General features: G+C 38.8%; 1 protein-coding gene across 8 annotated transcripts in view; it reads left to right on the plus strand.

The window, feature by feature from the left end:
• The first annotated feature begins 8,957 nt into the window (after window positions 1-8,957).
• The window catches only part of RBMS3 (RNA binding motif single stranded interacting protein 3), a 661,354-nt gene continuing 648,192 nt past the window's right edge, over window positions 8,958-22,119 (plus strand). For 7 of the 8 annotated variants that reach the window (XM_037525598.2, XM_054692904.1, XM_054692902.1 and 4 more), the window contains exon 1: window positions 8,958-9,759. In XM_037525598.2, coding sequence (XP_037381495.2) covers window positions 9,685-9,759 — 75 coding nt within the window. In that variant the 5' untranslated portion in view covers window positions 8,958-9,684. The remainder of the gene's footprint in view (window positions 9,760-22,119) is intronic. The other variant, XM_054692905.1, reaches the window with a different exon arrangement.

Consider the following 22,119-nt stretch of genomic DNA (forward strand, 5'->3'; position numbering starts at 1 on the left):
CTAAGAGCTCAGCCTGAACAATGGCCCATTCCAGTCCTCAATGAATCCTGTTCTTAACTCAGAAGAAGTGAAAATACCTCATGTCCTGGCTAAAATCTAACCTGAACTTTACCTTTTTTTTTTTAATTCAGTAATTGGCCAGCACAAATTTCTTAATTTCTTTATTTCTCTTTTTTCTTTCTTTTCCCAAATCCATTGACCTGCCAACTGTTTACACACTTGTTGGAGCACACCTTCACCTCTCCCTACGTTTACATGACTGTTTTTTTCTTGATAATTTTTAAGTAACTAAGTTTATCTCCCACAGAGGAAAATAGAGAACTTGTATGTTAATGGTGATCCAGAGTTCTGCGAATGTGAAAACTTGGCATTATTATTTAGAGGTTTAGCTTGTACTAATTACTTCTTAGTTTTACTAGCCCTATATAACCAGCTACCTTTTGCACATTTTATGTGGAAGCCAGTCTTCTGAAAGGATGAAAGTTGCTGGAGCAGGGAATGAAATACGTGCCAAGTTTTATTTCCTACTAAATAATTCTCCTCAAGATGGGTAAACTTTTAGTAGTTAAATTGCTAAAAATGAAGATTCTACACTACAAGAACAAATCTCCGGTGACAATTATTTGTTTTTGTTCTTAGCATTTACAAGCCTTAGCAAACAGTCAGTACATTTACATTCCCCCCATTACCTTTGGTCATAAACTTTCTTAAAGAAAAACGAATAATTACCTTTGCTGACTGCATAATGAGCATAAACATTCAAAATACTGAAAGCCCCTGGGTGGAGTGGAGGGTGTATCTAGACTTGCAAGGCTTCACGGTTTCACAGCACTGGAAAAAGTGTCAGGCTAACAGCATTGCTGTGATTTAGTGCCTTTCACAGAGATGTCGTCTCTAGAAGGCAAATCATAATTTGTGGGACTATTTTCGGAGTTGGGCCCCCTGAGATGCAGCTGCTGAGAGTCTCCACAAAGCCCCTGGCTCACACGTGTCAGCTCTGCGTTTTTGGTGTGAGCCTTGGAGTCTTTGTACCAGGCCAGCCAGCACACCCTTCAGGCAACGAGATGGTCTCAGCTTAGTTCACCAAGTGCTTCCTGGCATTGTGATCTATGGAGCTGGAAAGGGAACTTATGTGACCTAATTACAATCTGCATTTTCCTCATGAAATAACTATGATCTCTCCAGGGTCAGCCATTCACAGCCAACAAGTCTGCATGCCCAGGCTGTGGGTTTGCTTGTCTTATTATCTTCCCTGGGGCCAAGAAGGTGGCACAGGTTAGTGGGTGGGGACTGAGCAAAGAAAAGGGCATTAGGAAAACAAGATAAAATAAATTTGAGGGGATATATTGTTCCTTTTTTACTCTTGCAGTTTCATCATCCCTTGTGTTATAGTCAGAAAATACATTAGTGAAACATTTTCACACTCCAACTGTGCAAATAAAGGTGAAAAGAAATAGGCCATTGTGTATTTTCTAAATTTGCTCGTTTCAATTGCTCTGTTGTTAAAGACTAGTTATGTTTTTTTCTAACTGACCCAACTGATGGTTTTGTAAAAGGCAATAGAAATTACTAGAGAGAGAAGATGCAAAAAATAGACTTTCAAAATATAAGTTCAAACTTGTGTTACTTAGAGACATTGGATATTAAATTCTTCCGACAGGTTATTATAAAGTCTTAGACACTCTTTCTCCATCCCTGTGCTTGCTGGTCACAGTCTCGTGACAATTTACAGATTGGCTTTGCTCTGTGGACCACACATGGGTGGCATTGTCTGTGATCTCCTTTTCTTGTGTTTTGCACATTTGTCTGAATCTCTACAAGGGACCCTTAGGATATTAGGGATGGGGATCTGGACATCTGCCATTCTTGATGAGTTGTTTATTGTGCTGAATAATAATTTAAGGAAAACAAAGTTTTCCTTTCTGCTAAAAATAAAGAAACAAGTTTAAACAAAAACAGGGTTCTTGGAACACTGTATGGATTCACATTGGGAGCATAACTGTGCTTTAAATCTTTTAAGGGGAGGCTTCATTTGAGGGCATTTTTGGTTTATCTGGTTTGAGTATATAGAAGATTGAAAATATTAACTATCGTCAGTTGCTATTGTTCCATTGTTCCTGGGAGGGGAATTGCTGATTGACAAGGATGGAGATTTTAAGGCTATACATTTTGTTAAATTGTTTTTTTATTTTTTTATTTTATTTATTTATTTTTTAAACATTTTTTTTAAAGATTTATTTGTTTGTTTGTTTATTTATTTATTTATACAAGCACTGGGTACAGTCAGAAGTGCAGGAGGGTGAGAGAATTCACCAGAGCCAGAGCCGGGAGCAGAGCAGGCAGAAGGAACCGAAGTACACTGCTGAGGGGAGCAGCGGGCGGCAGGAGAGGTCTGCGCGCCATGTGGGACCCTCCTCTGGTGGCTGGCGAGCAGCCAGGGATCGAACTGGTGCCACAGAGGCTGCGGGCAGCTTCGCAACCCAGCCCTCAACCGCTGTGCCATCGGGGAGGCCCTAAATTGTTTTTTTAGAAGATTTATTTATTAATGCATATATAAATAAATACATGTGATTTATAAGATCTGGCATGCAGGCCAGAGATGTCGGGGGTGAGAGGATTCACCAGAGACAGAGTGGGGAGCAGAACAGTCAGATCTACTGAAATACACTGCTGAGGGGAGCAGCAGGCATGTTAGTAGAGTTCTACTGTGCCATGTGGGTCAGCTCCCTGGCTGGAGATAGAACTTGTGCTGCAGTGACTGCAGATAGCTTCATAGTGCTGTGTCTTAACCCCTTGCACCACCAGGGAGGCCTCCATTTTGTTAAATTATATTTTAAAAAATTATAGACGTATATTAGGAATGTGCGTGAGTGCCCATATCACTGACCTTCACTGCTGCCATGTTTCCTTCCCTTTTATTAACCTATGAACAGATTGTGCTGCAAAGAAGCACAACTAGTAAGATGAAGGGAGAGAGATTTATTATAGGAAACTTGCTCATATGAGTATAAGGTTGGAAAATCCAAAAAGTGCAGAGCAGGTTGGCCGACGGATCACCCAGGGAAGAATGGATGTTGGATCTTGAGTCCAAATCAGACTGGAGTCAGAATATCTTTCTTCTTGAAGGCTTTTTTCTTAAAGCCTTTAACTGATTGAATGAGGCCCACCCACAGTATGGAGTATAATCTGCATTACTTAGAGTTGACTGATTTAAATGTTAATTACATGTAAAAAAAAATCTGGTTAAGAGCATCTAGTCTGGTGTTTGACCAAACAATTGGGCACCAGACCCCAGCCAAGTTGACACATATAATTAATCATTACACCTATCATCCAAATATACCTGATGCTATTTAATGGAATATCAGGCTCACTTTTCTAGTTTCCTCTCTGTTCAGTAGTATCTCATTTTCTAAAGATGCATTGACTTATTTAGGACTTTCATGTGTACAGTGAGTTTGCTGTTTTAAATGCAGATTGTCTAATCCAAAATTGGATAAAAGCATTTTTGAGATCTCCATCCGATGATTCTGGAGAAAAAGCCTGGGTTTGCGTCTTATATAAAGAGGAGTCAAGAGTGTTCATCCAGTGTGTTATAACTTGGGGGTAGATCAGTGAAGTTTTCACCTCTAAGTTTTTTTCAGCTGTTAAGTATGAAAACTAATAACCACTTTCTAGATGCTTTCTTGTTTTAACTGAGGGAATATCTAGTATTGTGTACACTGTAGAAGACCATCGTATATTTAGTTTATTTCCCCCTTCATCTCTTTCTAACTGGTTATCCCTACCTCCCAGGGCCAGCTCCCAACAGTCAGTACAGAAAAGCCTTCCCTTCCCTTCAGCCCTCCCAGCACTGCAGTAGTTTTCTTGGAAAATTTGTTACATTTTGGTTTTTATGTCTCATTTCCCCTCTATTATTTCATAAAGTTTTATCACTGATCATGAATAGATAAATGAAATCATTTTGCATGAACATTTTATTCATTTATTTAACAAATATTTATTGTGTGTATGAATCCCAAGGATTGATCTAAGTGGTGGAGATATAATTGTGAACACGAGGGATAAATTCTCAGCCCTTGTGGAAATAAGATATTAGCAGGGCATATATTCAAAACAAGGAAACTGACAAATATATAAACAAAGCATGCGTAATGTCCTGTTAGGGTAGACTAGGTGGTTGTTATGGTAAGTCACCCTAATAATCTCAATAGCATAATAAAACAAAGGTTTATTTCTTGTCCTTAATTGTCAAAAGCTATCCTCAGCTTTCCAAAATTCTTCTTTCTATAGTTCCTTCACATCAGCACATGCATCCATGAGAGAAGGGACTAGAGATTCAAGCAGCAACAACTAAGAGCATGTACTAGAATCACTCCTGCTTTGCATTGCATTGGCAATAGCAAGTTACATGATCATGACTACCCCAGTGAAGCAGAGAAGTGAGTCTGGAGAATCCTGGTGGTAAAGATGTACCAGCTGTGCCTACCACAATGTTAGGTGCCATTGAAAATATGCATAAAGACCGAGAGCATAGCGTGCGTTTTTTAAAGAGGAAGAGAAGCAAAAAAATGCATGACCTTTCATGCATATTATTGCTTAGAATTATAATAAACTACTTCAGAAAAAAACTGAGTCAATTTAAAGAAAATTATGACTAATTTTAACAACTGGTGTTCAGATATGAGGAAATACATTAAGGTCATTTTATGAATTGATAGATATTATGTTGTTATCTAATCAAGGACAAAGCTGGTAATATTTATATTGGTATCATGATTGTTTAGTGACATAGTAGATGCTCAGTAGAACTTTGTTGAAGGTAATAATAATCATCATATTAAATTATTCTTGCTTTTGCACTTGATGAACAGTCTTGAAATATAATCTATTGTAATTTTGTTCTGAGACTTGAAACTTTTTTCCAAGGCCAATTTGTATTGTCTTTATAGTAATATTTTTATATTCAATTATAGTTTAAATTTGGAACACACATGCCAAGTTGAATCAATAGTAGTCTCTTTTACCTAATTTGTCACATGAATTTTCTTAAACTATTGGTTAAATATCTAGGAGGAGTAAAAGAAGTTATAACAGAACATTAATGTTGAGATATGTAATCTACTATCTTGCCTGTTTTTAAAACCATCTTTTATGTTTAATACGTCTTTGAAAATGACTGTGTTGGAAAGGGATTTCACAAATTTTAATCCAGTGGGCAGGAAATGCCAAAAAAAAATTAAAACAATTATTCAAGGTCATGAGTATCTTTCCTGCAGATAGAATAACATACTTGTTTTCAAAGATAGTATGATTATGTGTTTTCCTTTATCTCTACTGTTCTTTTCTTTTGCTTTTGACTAAGCCTTTGTAATTAAAAGTAATAAATTCTCCCAAAGAGAGAATCCAGCTATCCTCTGATTGGATAGGTGAAGGGGAAACATTTAAAGCTCCCAGACCCTCATTTCAAAACCATCACTTCTCCACCTCTGAATGGCACGTGTGAAACATAGTCTCAAACTTGTCTTAGAGGACTGTCTCTCCAGTTTGTGCTGTGAATCACCAGCCTCTCCAGGAGTCACACCTTTGAAGGGGTTTACTCCTCTTGGAGTTGTACAAAATGAGTTGATTAGTTGGCAGGTGGGACACAGCTGGCTTCAGATTCAGTGTGTGCCTTAAACTAGTTACCTCCTACCTTAATTTGATCATTTAAATGGGAAGTGCAACTGCTTCAACAGAACAGAGATGATATAAAAACTATTTCTGACATGAGTATCTTGCCACCTGAATTGCCATGGCTACTCATATCTCTGTGGGGGAAAATAAATAAATAAATAAATAAAACACAGGGTTTACAATTCTTATGAGTGGTAAACTGCCTTTGAATTATTTAAGAAAAGCTTTAAATGCTCAATGAATGTTCTTAGGCTAATGACAATTGATGCCCAGAACATAACAATAATCTACTGAAATAGAATACCATTTTGGAAAGTAGCAATTTGTGTAGAAATTGCTGATAGCATCAACACATGCTGGGAATTTTACATATAAGTGGACTATAGTGTGGGCTGAGGAGTTATTTATTTGACCTTTCATTTGTAAATAAAACAGTATTCCTTTCTCTTCAAGAAGTATCTAGACCAGTTATTAAAAAAAAAAAATACTGATGTCCTTTGTCAATAGAAACAAAACTGGCAGAAATCATCTAGGATTCAGATCTTATAGGTCTGAAGATGTGGAGGAATCGCAACTGGTTATTGAGAAAGACAGCATTCCATAATTTAAGATAATTAGATCTAGAGATAGAGTATTTGGATTGACTCTGTCCTGTACTACTCACTGTCACTAATTTAGCTTTGCATTCCAAGTTCTCAATCAGCCTTACGTGATCTGGCCCCTGGGTTCTTCTCCAGTCGAGTTTTATTGTCTTACTCCTCCCTGTTCTACTCCCCCCACTGCACCATTCCTCATGCATTCCCAAGACATTCTTGCTGCTAAACTTTCTGGACTTGCTGTTCCCTTTGCCAGAGATGCTTTTCCCCTGAATACAGACCGACAGTTTCTGAGTCAAAGCAATGCCCTGAGGTCTACATGTTTATCTCGGTGCGTTCTCATGATAATGGCTTGAAGCTGGTCTTGAGGTGACATTTGACAGATGAGGAAATAGGGGCAGGGTTGGAGCACAGGCAGGACTGGGGCCAAAGCTGTGCTGGGGCGGCCCAGCCTCGCACACTGAGTATGTCACAGCACCCGGCAACCAGGGCAGGGCTAACAACTTCCTTTCACACCGGAGCTCTTCCTCCCAGAACCTTCCTTGATTATCCTATGTAAAGTAGAATCCATATGACTGCTTCTCTTCTTCAGCTTTATATTTCGTAGCTGCCACCTGCTCTTATACCCCCTGTATACTGGCTGGTTTCTTTGTTTACCTCCCCCATTAGAATACATACTCGGTGAGGAAGACTCTTCTTCTGATCTGCACATCACTATCTGCCTGCACCAGAAAGGTACTTGTGTCCCCAGAGGACACAGGTCAGGTTAGAATTGTTTGTCATGTTTAAGATGTCTTACTGTTCACACATTAATGAGCACCATTTTGCACCAGACTCCACGACAGTTTTTGGACCTATAAAGGTACATGATGGGGCCGAAGAAACGGAATTAACCAGCACTTATGGTAGGAGAAGCATTTTACTAGGGCTCAGATGGTGTAGCAAGGAAGGTAGGGCTCAGGAGAGGCTACCCCATCCAATCTCCACGCTGAGACCTGGCGGCTGGGCTGAAGGGCCAGGAGCACACTCCAGACAGGGGAGAGAAAGTTTGCATGTGAGAGCACATTCCAGCTCTAAAAGCTGTTCTGAATGGCAAAGCTGTAATGTACAAGGGACAGTTTACCTTCTGAGTCTGGGGAAGGAAGCTGGGCTTCAAGTGTCTTGAAAACAATCCCAAGAATCAGGGCTCTGATCATGCTCTCTCATGCGAGCTCTGATATTCTATAGAATGATTTTTAGATGGATATAATTTTTATTCAGTGTCTGATTTGGTGTAGCACCTCCAGCCATGTAAGTTGACAATATTTTCATTTTCTAGATGGGACAACTGAGGCCCAGAACAACACATTTCAGCCTCCTAGGAGTTGATTTAATTTTCTCAATTATAGTGCTATCAGGACTCCTAATTCTTACCCTTCTAAATGTTGTTCTTGTCAAAATCCAAATATAAAACTGTTTATCCACCATCCTTATCTTTTTTCAAGAAACACTCATGCACTTGTACAGCTTTGAAAAAACAGACCCCTGAGAGGGAGCCAGTTGCCTCAGGGTGGTGGGGCCCGTAGCAGGATGGACACCATATTATACATTGAGCTCAAGTTTCTGCTCTTCTGGGTGAGGACACTAGATTTGGACCAGGAAGCTTTTATCTGAATAGGTGACTCTGGGACTTGATGGAATAGAGCCAACTTGACAAAGTAGAGTGGATCTCAATATTGGCCTGCCCATGCTTTGTGCATGCGTGAGCACTCCCCAGCAAAACACAGCTGGCACATCTAATTTTAGCTTGCCCGCCTTGAAAAGGGACCCTTTAAGGAACTATATTTTCTCTAAAATAATTTGTATTATAATGTAGCAGCTGATAAACATGTCAGAATATTTCTTATTATTGGTGGGGAAAAATTTTGCCAAGTAATTATGATTTTTGTTCTTTGTGTGTGTGTGTGTGTGTGTGTGTGTGTGCGCGCGCATGTGTGTGTGATGATCAGTAAAGTGATTAAAGCATCCATGAATCCAAATTATCATAAAGAGCTAGACTATGAGAGAACAGAGATTTTATTTAGAAAGAACCTATTTAGAATAAACCTCAGAGCACATGTCTTTTAATTTTTACAAAATGGATGGAAATGATAAGAATGATTATTTCTGCCATAATAAGTTGGTCATTGTGATCTGACCATGTGTGGTTGTTGGGGAGTAGACTCAAAAAATGTCTTTAACACATAGCATCCTCCATGTCCTCCAAGAAGTAAAATGTTAGTTTCTAAACCAGGTCTTGGATTCATGCGGCTTTAGTGTGCTAACAGGTTTAGAAAGCATCTGGGACACACTTTTTTCTATTTTAACCAGCAAGGTTATTCTCCCTGTCTTTTTTCTTTCTTTATTTCTCTTCCATTTTCCTTGCTTCCTCTCTTCCCTCCCATGATCTCCTGTGTTTTGTTTAGCACCATGGCTTACCTTGAAACTTGGCAAGAAGAGAAGAGATCGTGGGCTCCTGTGGGGTAAATAGAGGAGAGGATAAAAAATAACCCACTGCCTGCATTTGAGTTCCCCGGGTTCAGTTCTAGCGACAGCAGCTTTACTGCAAAAATCGCTTTGCTATTCGAGATAGCCAGCAGAGGGAATCGGAACTTTGCTTGCAGCAGGGGTTGAAGCAGCCTTTTTTTTTTTTTTTTCTTGGAGGAAATACTGCAGCTTTCTCGACTGCGTACGCTGCTCCCTGGAGAGGCTCTCTGGGTTCCACCCACCGGCTAGAAGGAGGGGAAGTGAATGAAAGGACAGGACAAGCCCCGAACACCATGTCACTCTGGGAGGGAGACAGCAGCAACTAAGCTGTGCAAGGTTTCTTTTTTTTTTTTTTTCTTTTTCTTTCCCCTTTTCTTTTTCTTTTCTTTCTTTCTTTTCTTCTTCTTCTTTTTTTTTTGCTTTTTTCTTCTTTCTTTCCTTTTCTTTCTTTCTTTGTTTTCTCCTTTTCTTTAAGGTGGGGAAAGAGACAGACAGGAGACAGGAAGCTGATCTGCAAAGATTCGGAGTTGTGCTGAAAGGACTTTGATTTTTTTTTTTCCTTTACAAACGCTGGCAATTGACATCGCTTACAGACAACCTGGTTAGAGAACCAACTGCCTCATCCCAAGTGGACCCCGGCAGCTGAGGGAAGGCAGGCCAGATCTGGGGAGGCTGTGTGTGGGGCTTTTTTTCCTACCGATCCCCCCGCCCCCCTTTTTTTCCCCCTGGTGTGTTTCTTTTTTAAATTCTTGCTGTGTTGGAACTAGCGAGTGGTGGAAGACAAGGAATCTCTGAAGCCTCATCAGTCATCGGGACTGTCAGGAATAGTGGTTTCAGAGGAAGCTCGGCCTGGGGCGCTATACCCTGTCATCCAGTTCCCTGCCTCGGAGATAAAGATTCCAGCTACATGGGCAAACGCTTGGATCAGCCACAAATGTACCCCCAGTACACTTACTACTATCCTCATTATCTCCAAACCAAGGTATGACTTGACCCACGGTCTGGCAATCAGTGTGGTTTCCTTCTGCACTTGGGATGGGAAACAGACAGGCATGTGAATTATTATTTAACCCTCCACCCCCATCAACCTCTTCCTGCTTCTTTGAAATTAGTAACATACCAATGGAGTTAATGAGGCAGAGGAGAATATAAGAAGTGTGCAGCCTCAGAACTGAGGCTTTCTCTGTAAGGAGAGATAATAGTTTCACTGGAGTTCCTTTGTTGTTATTTGGCAGTATAAACGTTCCTGATAGCCGTAAAGCCCTTTGCAGATGGGCAGGGTTGTTACAGAGGAGATCACAACAGTGATTATCGGGCACAAGAATACAATTTCAGGGGCTTTTCTGGTGAAATGCTCTTTGTTTGTGGCTCTGAAAGGGCTTTTCCCTCTGGATAGGACATGCCAGGGTGGGGGCTGACTCAAACTTTTAATCGCTGAGAGCATGAGAGGAGGCTCTGAGCAGGCACAGGAGAGCTAACTAAAGTCTCTTGGAGTTTGTTTGGGTGTGTTTTTATTTTTCTGTTTGCCTTAAAAATTTTACTTTAGATCTAGGATGTTTAGGGTGCGCACGGTGGGATTTTCAAGCTTTGCTTTCAGAATAGATGGCCTTTACTTTTAGACGCTCTGTTTTGCTGTACTCATTGCCATCAGGAGGCCTGGGTCTTGAGAACGGATCGATGTAGCTGATGAAAAGTGGATGTGAATCGGTTAAATACTTTAGGTTTTATGTGTGTGCTCTGATGGTCATTAGGGGCCAGTGGCAAACCCACAGAACTGAGCAGTGGGCAGTGCCAGCCGTGAACTTTATCCTGTAGTTCAGCCATGAAAGACTCAGGTGTGAAATCACAACTCCAATTTGTCAATTAAATTGGACTTGATGGGGGGAGGGCTATTGATAGAGCTACCACCTTGAATGCATGGATTATATTTCTTTATGGATGATATTATTTTGTATCGCATTAGCCAGACTCCAGTGTCTTCTAATAAATAAATATGCTGAGAGTGAACAAGGCGTGCCTGAGTGATCTGTGCTGTCACCAGGACTCGTTGATGTGATTAGGGTTTGGTAATTCATGCTGTAGTTATCTCTCATTTATTCTGTCTCATCAAACAATGCCTATTAGTAAACCAGACAAGGCAGCAGACGTTTCATATTATAGTAAAGATTGTTGCTTTTTTCCCCTTTCTTTTTCTATAGCTCTGATTCACCCTGCCCCTCCAAGGTCGACTCACATTGCTTTTTGCCTTTGTGAGCATTTAGTTTGTGCTGCTGCTGCTTAAATAGACCAGCCCTCCTGCTCCAGTGCCTTGAGTTTTAACTCTTTGGGGGATTGGATAGCGAATGTCACCTGCCTTCCTGAAGGAAATGGCAAAGCAAGGACAAGTTAAAAGGGGGAAATTTATAGTCATTACTCACTCCCCCCACCAGGAAACAAAAATAACAAACTTAAGGGTTGCATGAAAAAATATCAGACATTCCATCCCCTTTACTCATTTGGATAAGTTTTTCCAAATGTTTCAAAATTCACGCTTTCTTTTTTGGTCTTTCTTTTCTCCCATGAAGTATATTCAGGGAAGAAACTTTAGGTTGAAATGAATAGTTTTTGCTTTTCTGTTTGCATTTCTTTTAACTATTGTTAGGAAGGAATAATGTCCTCTACATTAGGTTAAAGACATAGGACTCTGGATGAGCAACCCCGGTGAAAAATATATGTGTGTGTGTGGGGGGGGTGTATTTGGGGTAAAGGATGTGTGCATTTGGGGTAAAGAGGGAAGGAAGGTGGTGGGAGGAGTGAGAGAAAAGAGGACAGCCTAACAAATATAGAGGGGATATTAAAACAAAACAAAACAAAAAACCTGTTTGGGATCCTATGTAGTTTAGTGTTGTGTAGACAGACAGCATCTGGATCTGGTTACTTTCAAGCTAGTCAGAGCCATCAACTTCTGGAACATTTTTAGAAGTTATATCCATTAGGCAACCTAAGCTGATACTTGGGTAATCAGATCAGGGTGGCAGGGAATTTAAGACCAGCTACTTTGGCTATCCTGGTAGCTCACATTGACAATTAGGTTGTAAAATTTCGGCAGTGCTGTGAAGTTATCGAATATTGTTACAGCAGCTCTGAAATGACAGACGTTAATAATATTCCTGGAAGTGGAAGATGTGAAAACGTGCCCTGTTTTGGAACTTGGGTGCACAAGGCAAGGGAGAAAGGGTCAATGTGCAATTATATTTGAAAAAGTGGGGAACGTTCTGACAGCATCTGTATTGCAGAATAAAGAACTGACATGCCTCACTATAAACACGAAATCTATTGGGTTATTTCAGTATCACTTTTATAATTATATCTCAAAATATAGTCTATGATACTTTTGATGGAAACACATGGTTGCTTATATTTCTTTGGTAGACCTAGATGGAATTCATGAAGTCCACGGTCTTTTTAGACTTGACCTATGATTAAAATCCAATTTAAATAAATGGTCACATCCAATAAATATCATAACTATTTAAGTTGATAATGATTATATAAAGAACACTTATAGTTCATAAAATAGAATTGTGTGATTTTCAGCAAAACATATTCGGTGCTATCATATTAAGCTGTTCTTTAAATTCAGGTGCTTTTTAACCGTTTCATAAAAGCTATTTGCTGACATTTGTTTTGGGTAGAAAGTCTTCATGGAATCTTAAAGGGCTGAAATGTTTGCTGTCATATACATTAAGAAATGCAAAAATAATTCCTTTTTCTAAATTAAATATATACATATTATATCTATTAGCTATTTTCTTAAGATAAAGCAAAATCAAAATGGAATTTTGAAGTAAATGCAAATATTTTCCATTCCCTACAGTGCATATTAAAGTTTCAGAAAAACTTATGACACTTTCCTGACTTCTCTGCTGCTTTTATTTCTCATGACATTAAAACCAATCACTTAACTTTGTGGCTTGAAAAGAAAAAAAAATGAAAATAAGATATTTTGCCCTTTTCAATCATGTTTCCAAACTCTTAAACTGTGTTATATTAGAAAAAATGTACATGTAAGTGAAACACATGAATATCCAGTTGCTGCCTTGTAATTATACTTTATAGCAATGTTGTTATAGGACCCTTATTCTCCTAGACCACACACTTAAAATTATCGTTTGTCAATTTTTGACCAATATTTTCCCCTAAAGAAGCCATTTTTAAAAAGGAACATTGCATCTGGTTGAGGAGTAATAAAGGAATCGTAGTGACATGTCATCACATTTAAACAGGAGATATGGCTGGATTAAAAAAAAAAAGCTGTATCAAAACTTTTTGGAAGGGCACCCAGAATAGTCAGCAAATTTACAGGAAGGGAATCAAAAAATAGTTCATTAGCTTAATGCTAACATGCATAATGATTTTTGATTGAGTTGCAATCTAGCATTTCTCAAGAATTTTGTTCCACCCCATTCAAAGCAACGGACCTGTTGATGTTGCTTTAGGAGACCCCAGGATAAATTGCAATCCTCAGTGGAGACTATTTGGTGTATTTTCTTGGAAAAACAAATTAGTTGGACTAAGAAAACGAAAATGAGTAAAACATGGTCCTAGCCTGGTGAATAGATATTTTGCAGTTGAGAAATAGATATTTCTCTCATGTGTGATATTTGGAAAAGTTTAGTCATCTTCATAAAACTTTAAAAAGCAGCCTAAGCACACACAGCACGTTTGTCCTGTCTTCCTTTTCTACACCCTTACTTTTCTGTGTTCCTGTCAATCAGCCCGGCGCTCAGTTTCTATCATTTGTTCTTCCATCAATTTCGTGCATTCCCTTCTTTGGTCATCGGCTTCCCCAGAAGATCTTGAAGAAAGGGATTCAGGGTTTGGGACCCTCAAAGGGTTTCTCTGGCTGGTAGTATCCAGTTGTGTGCAGAGCCTGGTGTGAAGTTGGGGTCAAATGTAAGGGGCAATTCATCAACTGCACACTGATTTCAGGCTGCATTTCCAACCATCTGCAGCCTGGACGGGCGCCCGTCTCTCCAAGTCTCACTGGAGCCCAGCTGACTGTGCCACAGAGACAGCAAACACTTGAAAACCCAAGGACCGAGGCACAGCCAAGGAGACAGAGAAGCTTCTACAGGGCAAAGAATATTCGTAAAGATATGAATGTACAGGTCCTTCAAAAGCAAAACAAAACAACCCCTTAACACACTTCCTACACATGAAAATGTCGAAAATCTTGCAGAGGGAGGGAAGGAGTTTAGAATGTCCTTAGTACTTCCTGCCTCAGATTTGCATTGATAGCCAGAGTTGGTAACTTGCCAGTTTTAAAGCAGCCTTGAAAACTCCCAAGTTCTGTTTTCCTTTGAAAGGCTGAAACATACAAAACTGGTTTTCTAAAAATCTTCCAGCAGTAGAATTTTTAGGTACAACTCCAAATATTTTTTTCGCTTCAGGGGGGTAATATGATATCATGAAACTATGATAAATCTTGTTTGTCTCATTTTAGAATGCATAGAATTTTAATTGACTTTAAATTAGAGAAAAGTAGAAGCAAGGGGCCACCCTCCCTTTCTCCTTGTTTCCTCGTTCTCCTCCTGTATCTTTTGTATCCTTGGGATTGTTTTTTCTATAATGTAGGCATTGTTTTCACAACACTGTTAATGGCTACTTAAAAGGAATAGAAATGTAAAAAGTTCATGTTATTCTTCCAGAATAATTCCAAACTTAAAGGAAACTCATGTATATGTGATATTGTCTTTCAGGAGTATCTTTGTAAAGAATTTTTCTTTCATTTCCCCCCCTCAATTTGGAAAAGAATAACAATTATAACTCCAAATTATTCCCATGAAGTAATAAAGTCTATTAGAGGGTTGGAGCTAGGGGCGGTTTACAGAGAGGAGAGGCAGAAAGTGAGAAGATAGGATATAAGTTCATTCCAGGTCTTTCTGGCTCCAGGAATTCTGGAAAGCTTCATTTTTTGCACCAATATGATTTTTACACAATCCTTTTTGACATTATCAATCTTTTTGGCAGAGAGAAGACTCAGTCACAATTATGCCCCAGCCAAATTCTAAGGAAACCAGTCTTTTCCTTTAAAAGAAAATCTTTTCAGTGTCGGACTTCTTATTCAGAGTAAATGGTTGATGTTTATCCAAAATTGGCTTCGAGTACTACATTAAAATTGTGTTTTGTAACAGTCTCATAAGCCACAGCTGTATGTGATTAAATAGTGTAATATCAAAAGCATGTGAGAATAGACGTTTTTATGCTATAGCTGTTGCACAGCCAGAGTGCAGATGGAGCTGAAGGGAGACCAAGAGCAGAAATATATTCATGTGTTGTAATACGTGTGTCGAGGGTATGTGTTGCTATTTTTTGCAGTAGTGGGAAAAAATGCTGAACTATTTTGGATGTGATTAAAAAATATGCTTTCTGAAAATGGAAACAGACATATGATCCCATTTTTAAAAACTATAAAGTGCCATTTAATTACAAAACACATAGTTACTGAATGGGTCCGAAACTCCCACAAATGGGGAGATCATCATTACTCGAATGGTACGTTGAGTCTGCAAGCAAAAGTGAAATTTTCACTTCTGATTTTTAATGAGACCTGCTTTTCTGTTTTCTGATACTGTGATCTGTGGAATGATTATATATAGATATAAAAAAATCAAGCAAACCAGCCAATCTTGGGGTCATTTGCCCCTACAAGTAGAGAGTGGTAGATAATAAGAACAACACAGAGCAAAATAAGTGATGGTGTGATATTGCCAGATACTTGACCCTACGGTATTCTGTTTAATGTGAATATTGCTCTTGGATTGTCAGCGTTAAAATCACATAGTTACATGAGGAGATACAACTTTGCTTCTTTTTCTTTAGTGGTAGTGATGTTGAGATTTCTCTTTTAATAGGGGATGCTTTCACCCCAAAGATTTTGCCAAAATACTAAAATAAAGTCTCCAGTTTTTGAGATTATAAACCTATGGGATTATTAACACTAGTAAAAGGTTTTTTATTAAGTGATTGTCTTCAGGAGCTTGATAAAGCCTGTCGAACTGGCTATTGGTTTTCAGAATTTTAACCACTAAAAAAGCAATTTTAAAAATGATGACTAGGAGAGGTAGGCAGAAGGAAACTGGGTTAAGTATATGTTTTTAATTTGTCTCTTTCCATTTGATGTTTGCAGACAATTTGTTCACAGTTTTAAATTTCTTTATTTTCATTTATTATTATTATCATTATTATTTTGGTGCAGATGATTGGCAAGGAAGCTTGTATCATGTGGAATCAGATATCAGGATAAAGTTTTGTAATTTACAACACCAACTTTAATAGTATGGATAATAAACAATAAACGTCTTTTTCTTTAGGGAGATTCTCTAAATTTTGTGTCAATGAATCGATTTCTAGGTCAGGCTCTCTATGAGTTCTTCTAGGCTCAACATTTAAGACTCTAGTTTTGACACAGATGAGCTTGCTTTGATACATTAGTGGTATTGGATGTGACCTAGGTTTTGAGCCAGTGGTGTGACTTAGTTCAGGTCCCCAGTGCTTTCTACAGAGAAGAGCAAATGTTGCTTTGCCCACCCTGGGGGTTTGACAAATTTGACTCTGTGTCTTTCACCACATCTAATTCCAGTGCACTAAGAGAAACACATCCATTACCTGGGGGTGGGTGGAGAACAGTCCCCAGGGGTGGCACAAAATGATTGGCATAATTTAATCATCCTCATTGCCAGCTTTGTTGTTGTGGTTAAAGTTTTCTCTTTAGCCTGCGTGAAATTAGGGCTTACCCAGACTTTGAATTGAAGGTGTGATAGCTTGACTTTTCTTCATTTAACCTTTTCTCTCTTTTTCATATGTGCTTTTCAAAAAAGATTTTATTTATTTTCGTGTAGAAGAATTGGAATGCAGGACAGAGCTGGGGTTGTGTGTGAGAGGATTTACCAGAGACAAAACAGGCAGATATACTGAAATACACTGCTAAAGGAAGCAGCAGGCAAGACAGGAGAGGTCTGCTGTACCATGTGGGTCAGCTCCCTGTCCGGCAATCAAACTCAGGCTGTCATGGTGATAACACTGAGACTCAACCCCTAGGCTACCAGGGAGACCCATCATTTAAATTTTTCTCTACAGGTGGCATAAGAGCTGAATAGCTATGCATATATTGGCTAAACCAGTTGAGGAGATAAAGGAGATAGGATTGCCATATAAAGGTTCCCAAAACCCTAGTCTCACAAATGAATGTAGAAGCCAGTTTAAATATGGAAATGCCAATCTTTTGGTGGAATACCATTTTCAGTGAAGTTTTCAGACTTCAGTCTACAAACCATTGAATCTCTGAATGGTGGCCTTTAAAGCATGGGGATGAAATACTCTAGAACTGCAGTGTATGGTATTATAGGAGGAAAGTTATGACTTCTCCAGGCCATACAAACAAGGACATTATATTTTTCTTTCTCTTCTAGCTACCCTTAATGTTTCCCAAAAATCCCTGTTAGATGAATTAATGAAAGCATACAGAATCCTGACTCTTATTTTTATGAAAGATAATCAAATACAAAAAAATAGACTAGACTATATACACAGTCATGGTAACACTGAGAGTTGCCTGTTACATGGAAAGCAAAGCATAATAGAATAACATATTTCTTACAGAATATTTAATATTAGTGGTAGTCACTTTAGGAACTGATATTCAGTTTGTTTCACAGTTAGTTTTCCTATTGTTATGCCATAGGAAGAAGAAATTGGTACATATTGCATTCAATTTTCTGGACGATGTTTTGGTTATCTCCTTAGTTCAAGTTTTCAAGTTGTATGTGGATCATCATCGAATTTAATGAGGACTTTTGAGAAGTTCTTATCTTAGCTAGTGGACTGCTGTCTTAGTCATTTTGATGATTGATAACAATTTAATGAAAAGGGGAATGGAAAACAGAATGCCAGCTCTGGTTTTCTGGAGCTTGAAAGATTTTCTTATATATGTGAGTCATATTTTAAGCTCTCACCAATGTCCATAAGCTCTCATGTTGTCCCTTTTAAAACATCATTCACAGAGATGGTGCTGTGGCACCCTGGATATAACTTTAGGTAACATAAAATTCAAGCACATATCCTTTAAAACTCTCAAGTAGCTTTTGGTCGATGAAATATTTGAAGTGTGTGTAAAGCTTGGAATCACAGTGGTGGTGTTATTGCTAATATTCCACCTCATCATATTTACTTAAAATTTCAAAGCTTTTTTTTTTTTTCCTAGGACACTATACATAAACACTGTATGCATGCCTAAGATGTTTAATTTGTTCTTGAAATAGGAGAAACACATACATTTTTGCCTGGGTCCTAGTCTGTTGGGTATGTTGTAACAACTAGATAAGCCTTGAACTTGGCTCCCAGCCCCTAGGACACTTGCCTGTTGCATTGCCATGAACAGCAATGCAGATCCCACCTTTAGAAATCAGGATGTTGTGTTTTAACTTAAGGGAACCAGGGAATTCTGAAAAGAATAAAATTCTGGTGTTTCTATTTCAATTTATCCCAAGTATGATTTTAAATTTCTTATTAGGACGACTTGATGCCATGTTGGCAATGGAAGGTGTTCCTGGGTTTTACTTTGATGATATGTTCAAAAATGTAAGGGAGGGGCCTCCCTGGTGGCACAGTGGTTGAGCGCTGGGTTGCGAAGCTGCCCGCAGCCTCTGCAGCGCCGGTTCGATCCCCGGCTGCTCCCCGGCCACTGGAGGAGGGTCCTGCATGGCGCGCAGACCTCTCCTGCCGCCCGCTGCTCCCCTCAGCAGTGTACTTTGGTCCTTCTGCCTGCTCTGCTCCCCGCTCTGGCTCTGGTGAATTCTTTCACCCTCCCGCGCTTCTGACTGTACCCAGTGCTTGTATAAATAAATAAATCTTTAAAAAAAATTGTAAGGGAAAAGTCAGGGGGACTAAGTCAGTGAACATGGAAGTATTTTCTCCTAGACTAATGACTTTCCTTAACAATGGAGGAAGAACATCTCCGTATTTTCTGGGCACTCTCAGAGGTCTCCATCTCTCATGCCAACACGCATTTTAAAGTACACTCACTTTCCATCTCAAATTTTATTTATTTTTCCATCAATCATTGAAAAATTTTAATAGTCTTGCTGCCCAAACTCTGAGTGCCAGTAAATTCACTTCTGTGGGCACTTCGAATTTTGAGCTATCATCTTGCATCTATGATTATTCTTGCAAAGTCAAACAATCTGCAAATCTTAAGGTTCAAGGAAGATTATCAAAGGACTAAATAAAACAATGAATACATTTGCCAATGTGGTATGTCTTGTAGATAGGTGAACATGTTCATTAGTTTGGGTTCAGCTTTCTTTTTAGGAGGGTGCATTTTTCTTATCTCCTCAGTGTCTTCTGTGGGTCCCTGAAATGATCATAGAGCCTAAAAATCTGGCCATATCTGTAGCTATTGTGGCCTTTTGGCATTTAAGATAGCCTGTATTTAGTAATCCCAAATGTCCGGGGTGGGGCATGTGGAAGAACAGCACAGTGTATCCCAGAATGTCATTAACATTCTTTGGCTAAAATATGTCAAAAGCAGACATGTTGGATTGACCTTTGGCAGAAAGAGCAACTGAGAGCTCCAGAGCTTGGAACCAGGTTCAGGACTTTTTTTTTTTTTTTTTTTTTTTCATCATACAATTGGAGTAGTTGTTTACCAATTGGAGAAAAAAAAAAAAAAGCTTGAATGTAACAGGTGTTCCCCTGGGCTACCAGCTACCAGTTTAGGGATGCAGACAGCTAGCACATCAATGGCATGAAACTTACTTCATGGCATAATCTTTCTAAATTCTTTTGTTCCTAAATAAGTTCATGTTTTTGTTACATGTATTAAAACTGCCACCTCACCCTCTTCCCCAGCATCCCTGGTTATTTGCCTAGGATAACTCTTCTTGCTGTCTAGAGGTTCCTCAGGGCTTCTTTAATAATACTTGTTTCTACATGTATGCACAGTACAGACTCACCATCACTGTAGCAAGTGGTTGGGCACCAAAGACACTGCTTCTTCAGCCCTAAACCAAGAGTGATAACTCCCTTCACTTCTATTGTTATCCAAGACAGTCAGCATCCCAGGCATACAGGCTGGCCATCTCCTCTTACCTGTTCAAGCAATGTTTTTGTTTACTCTGTAGCTCCATGCGTGTGCTCATATCTGAAAATCCATGTCCTTCCCAATCTTGGATAGTGAATTCTCATAATGATCCAGTGTTTGAATTTGCTACCTATTTATTTTTATTTCCCAGTTCTTTAACCTGATCTTGCCAAATTTCATCTGCCTGGTCAAAGATGAAACTTTGGTTTATCTCTCTGTCTTCTCTCTTCTCCCGCACCTCCACTCCTGGTGATATTAAGGGTTATTTCAATGGTTTGATAGTTCTGATATTTCCTGATCACAGAAAAATATGGAGGGGAGGGAGGGAGAAAATAATCTAAAAGAGATACATACCTGTTCTTCTAATTTCTTTTAAAGATATATATGTATACATATGCATATTTGTATATATGTGTACATATGGGTGTATGTATTTATATATGTGTGTGTATGTATTTGTGTGTATATATACATATATATGATAGATTATCTATCTATCTATATATCTATCTATCTATCTAATAGTAGGAGATAGTAGGAAAACAATGTCTTTCTAAAATAGGGGTGACTATTCTAATTTTCTTTCCAAAGAGTCCTATCTTCGCGTGATCTGATGTATGTTGACATAATTGTTTGATATAATATGCAAGTTAGACATCTCCTTTTTCTTTGCTATTTTGATAGAATTGTTTAGGAATCTTATTGATTGATTCTCATTTTTCCCAACTAATTGCATAATTTTGATACTGTGGAAAATCTAATGATCCTCAGAGTGTTTATTGATGAGACTGTCAATCACATGGTAGAAAACAAAAAGAAAGGATGGCAGTTTCACTACTTTAAAAGAAATGATTTATGAGAAGCCCCCAGAAAGAGAGAAAAGATGCCAAAAATAGAAAGGCCTTTATGGGTATCAGGGCTTAATCTACTTTTGAAAATTTCTGGAATTTGACTACTTACTTTCCTTTCCCAAGGCAAAATGTAAGAGTTGTTTGGCAAGTGAAAAATGACGCATCATCTTTGGGAAAAGTTTTACAGTGAATATAGAAATTTGCAGGGGAGGAATCATGTAGTTGAGACTTTTACTGTCTTGTGGAAACACTCGTTGCTTCTGAGGACAACTTATACTTGTTTTGGTCTGTCACATGTTGAAGCTCTTACTACTATCCAGCACTCACTTTTGTGCCTTTGGCTTCCCCATTCTCGTTCTTAGAAAGGACCTGGTTAAAAGCCTGATTGACTGAAAATAGGACTTCTTTTTCACCTGAAAGCTTTCAGAATGGAATTTTAGCACATATCTTGGAATTTCTGTACATGAAATGCTCATATAAAATCTGTGTATGCTGAAAAAATATAATCATGGGAGATCTATATTGTTTTGAGTAGAAAAGATATGGAGAGGCGGCAGTGGGAGAGGGGAAGCCGCAGTGTACAGTGTACGTTCTAAAACCAGGAAAGCTGTATTGGCATAGAATCCACAGTGCAAAAGGCTAGCCAGACAGCCATGATGTTCGAGAACCACTAATGCTCCTGGGGACTTGGGGAGTGGTGGAGTGGAGGAGATGTGTGCCGTGTGTTTACATGCTGCTGACTCTTAGCCAGGCATGTGCTAGAAGGCGCAGCCTGGCAAATGTGTCTCCATTTCAGCATTATCATTGAAGAGTGTACGTCAATAAATTTCCAAGACAGATTATCTATTGTTATTATGCATGATCCACCTTTTCTGTCAAATCTGTTGCTCACTTTTCCATCCTTGTTTCATTTTAGATAGTTATCTTAAGTGACTTTGCTCTTATAATGCGTCTTATAATGCATCTCCCTGCCTTGGCCATATTATCCTTCCTTGGGAATTAATTCCTTTCTTCTTCTTTTATTTAAATAATAGAAGTGTTTTGGGTTTTCATTTAAAGTTTGTTTTTTTTTAATTTTTGTATCGATGTGTGATAATTTTTCATCCTTATTAGTGTTTTGACAATGTGAGGTTGCCCTATTCAAGTGTAGTCACCTTAGCGCTGCTACCACCGAAGCGCCCGTAGTTCTCCACCATAGTCCACTGTGCTCTCCTCCTACTCCCCCTCTGAAAAATGCAGATATAGGTTAGATTTCAAAGGTTCATTTTAAAGTTTGTCTTTGTTTGACTCTTTGTTCTATATTCAACACCATGTGGTATTTATCTTTCTCCTTCTGGCTTATTTCCGCATAGGATAATCCCTTCTAGCT

The sequence above is a fragment of the Talpa occidentalis genome, unplaced genomic scaffold, assembly GCF_014898055.3.
Source record: "Talpa occidentalis isolate TD23 unplaced genomic scaffold, MPIMG_talOcc4v2.1 talOcc4.10, whole genome shotgun sequence".
Classification (NCBI taxonomy): Eukaryota; Metazoa; Chordata; class Mammalia; order Eulipotyphla; family Talpidae; genus Talpa; species Talpa occidentalis.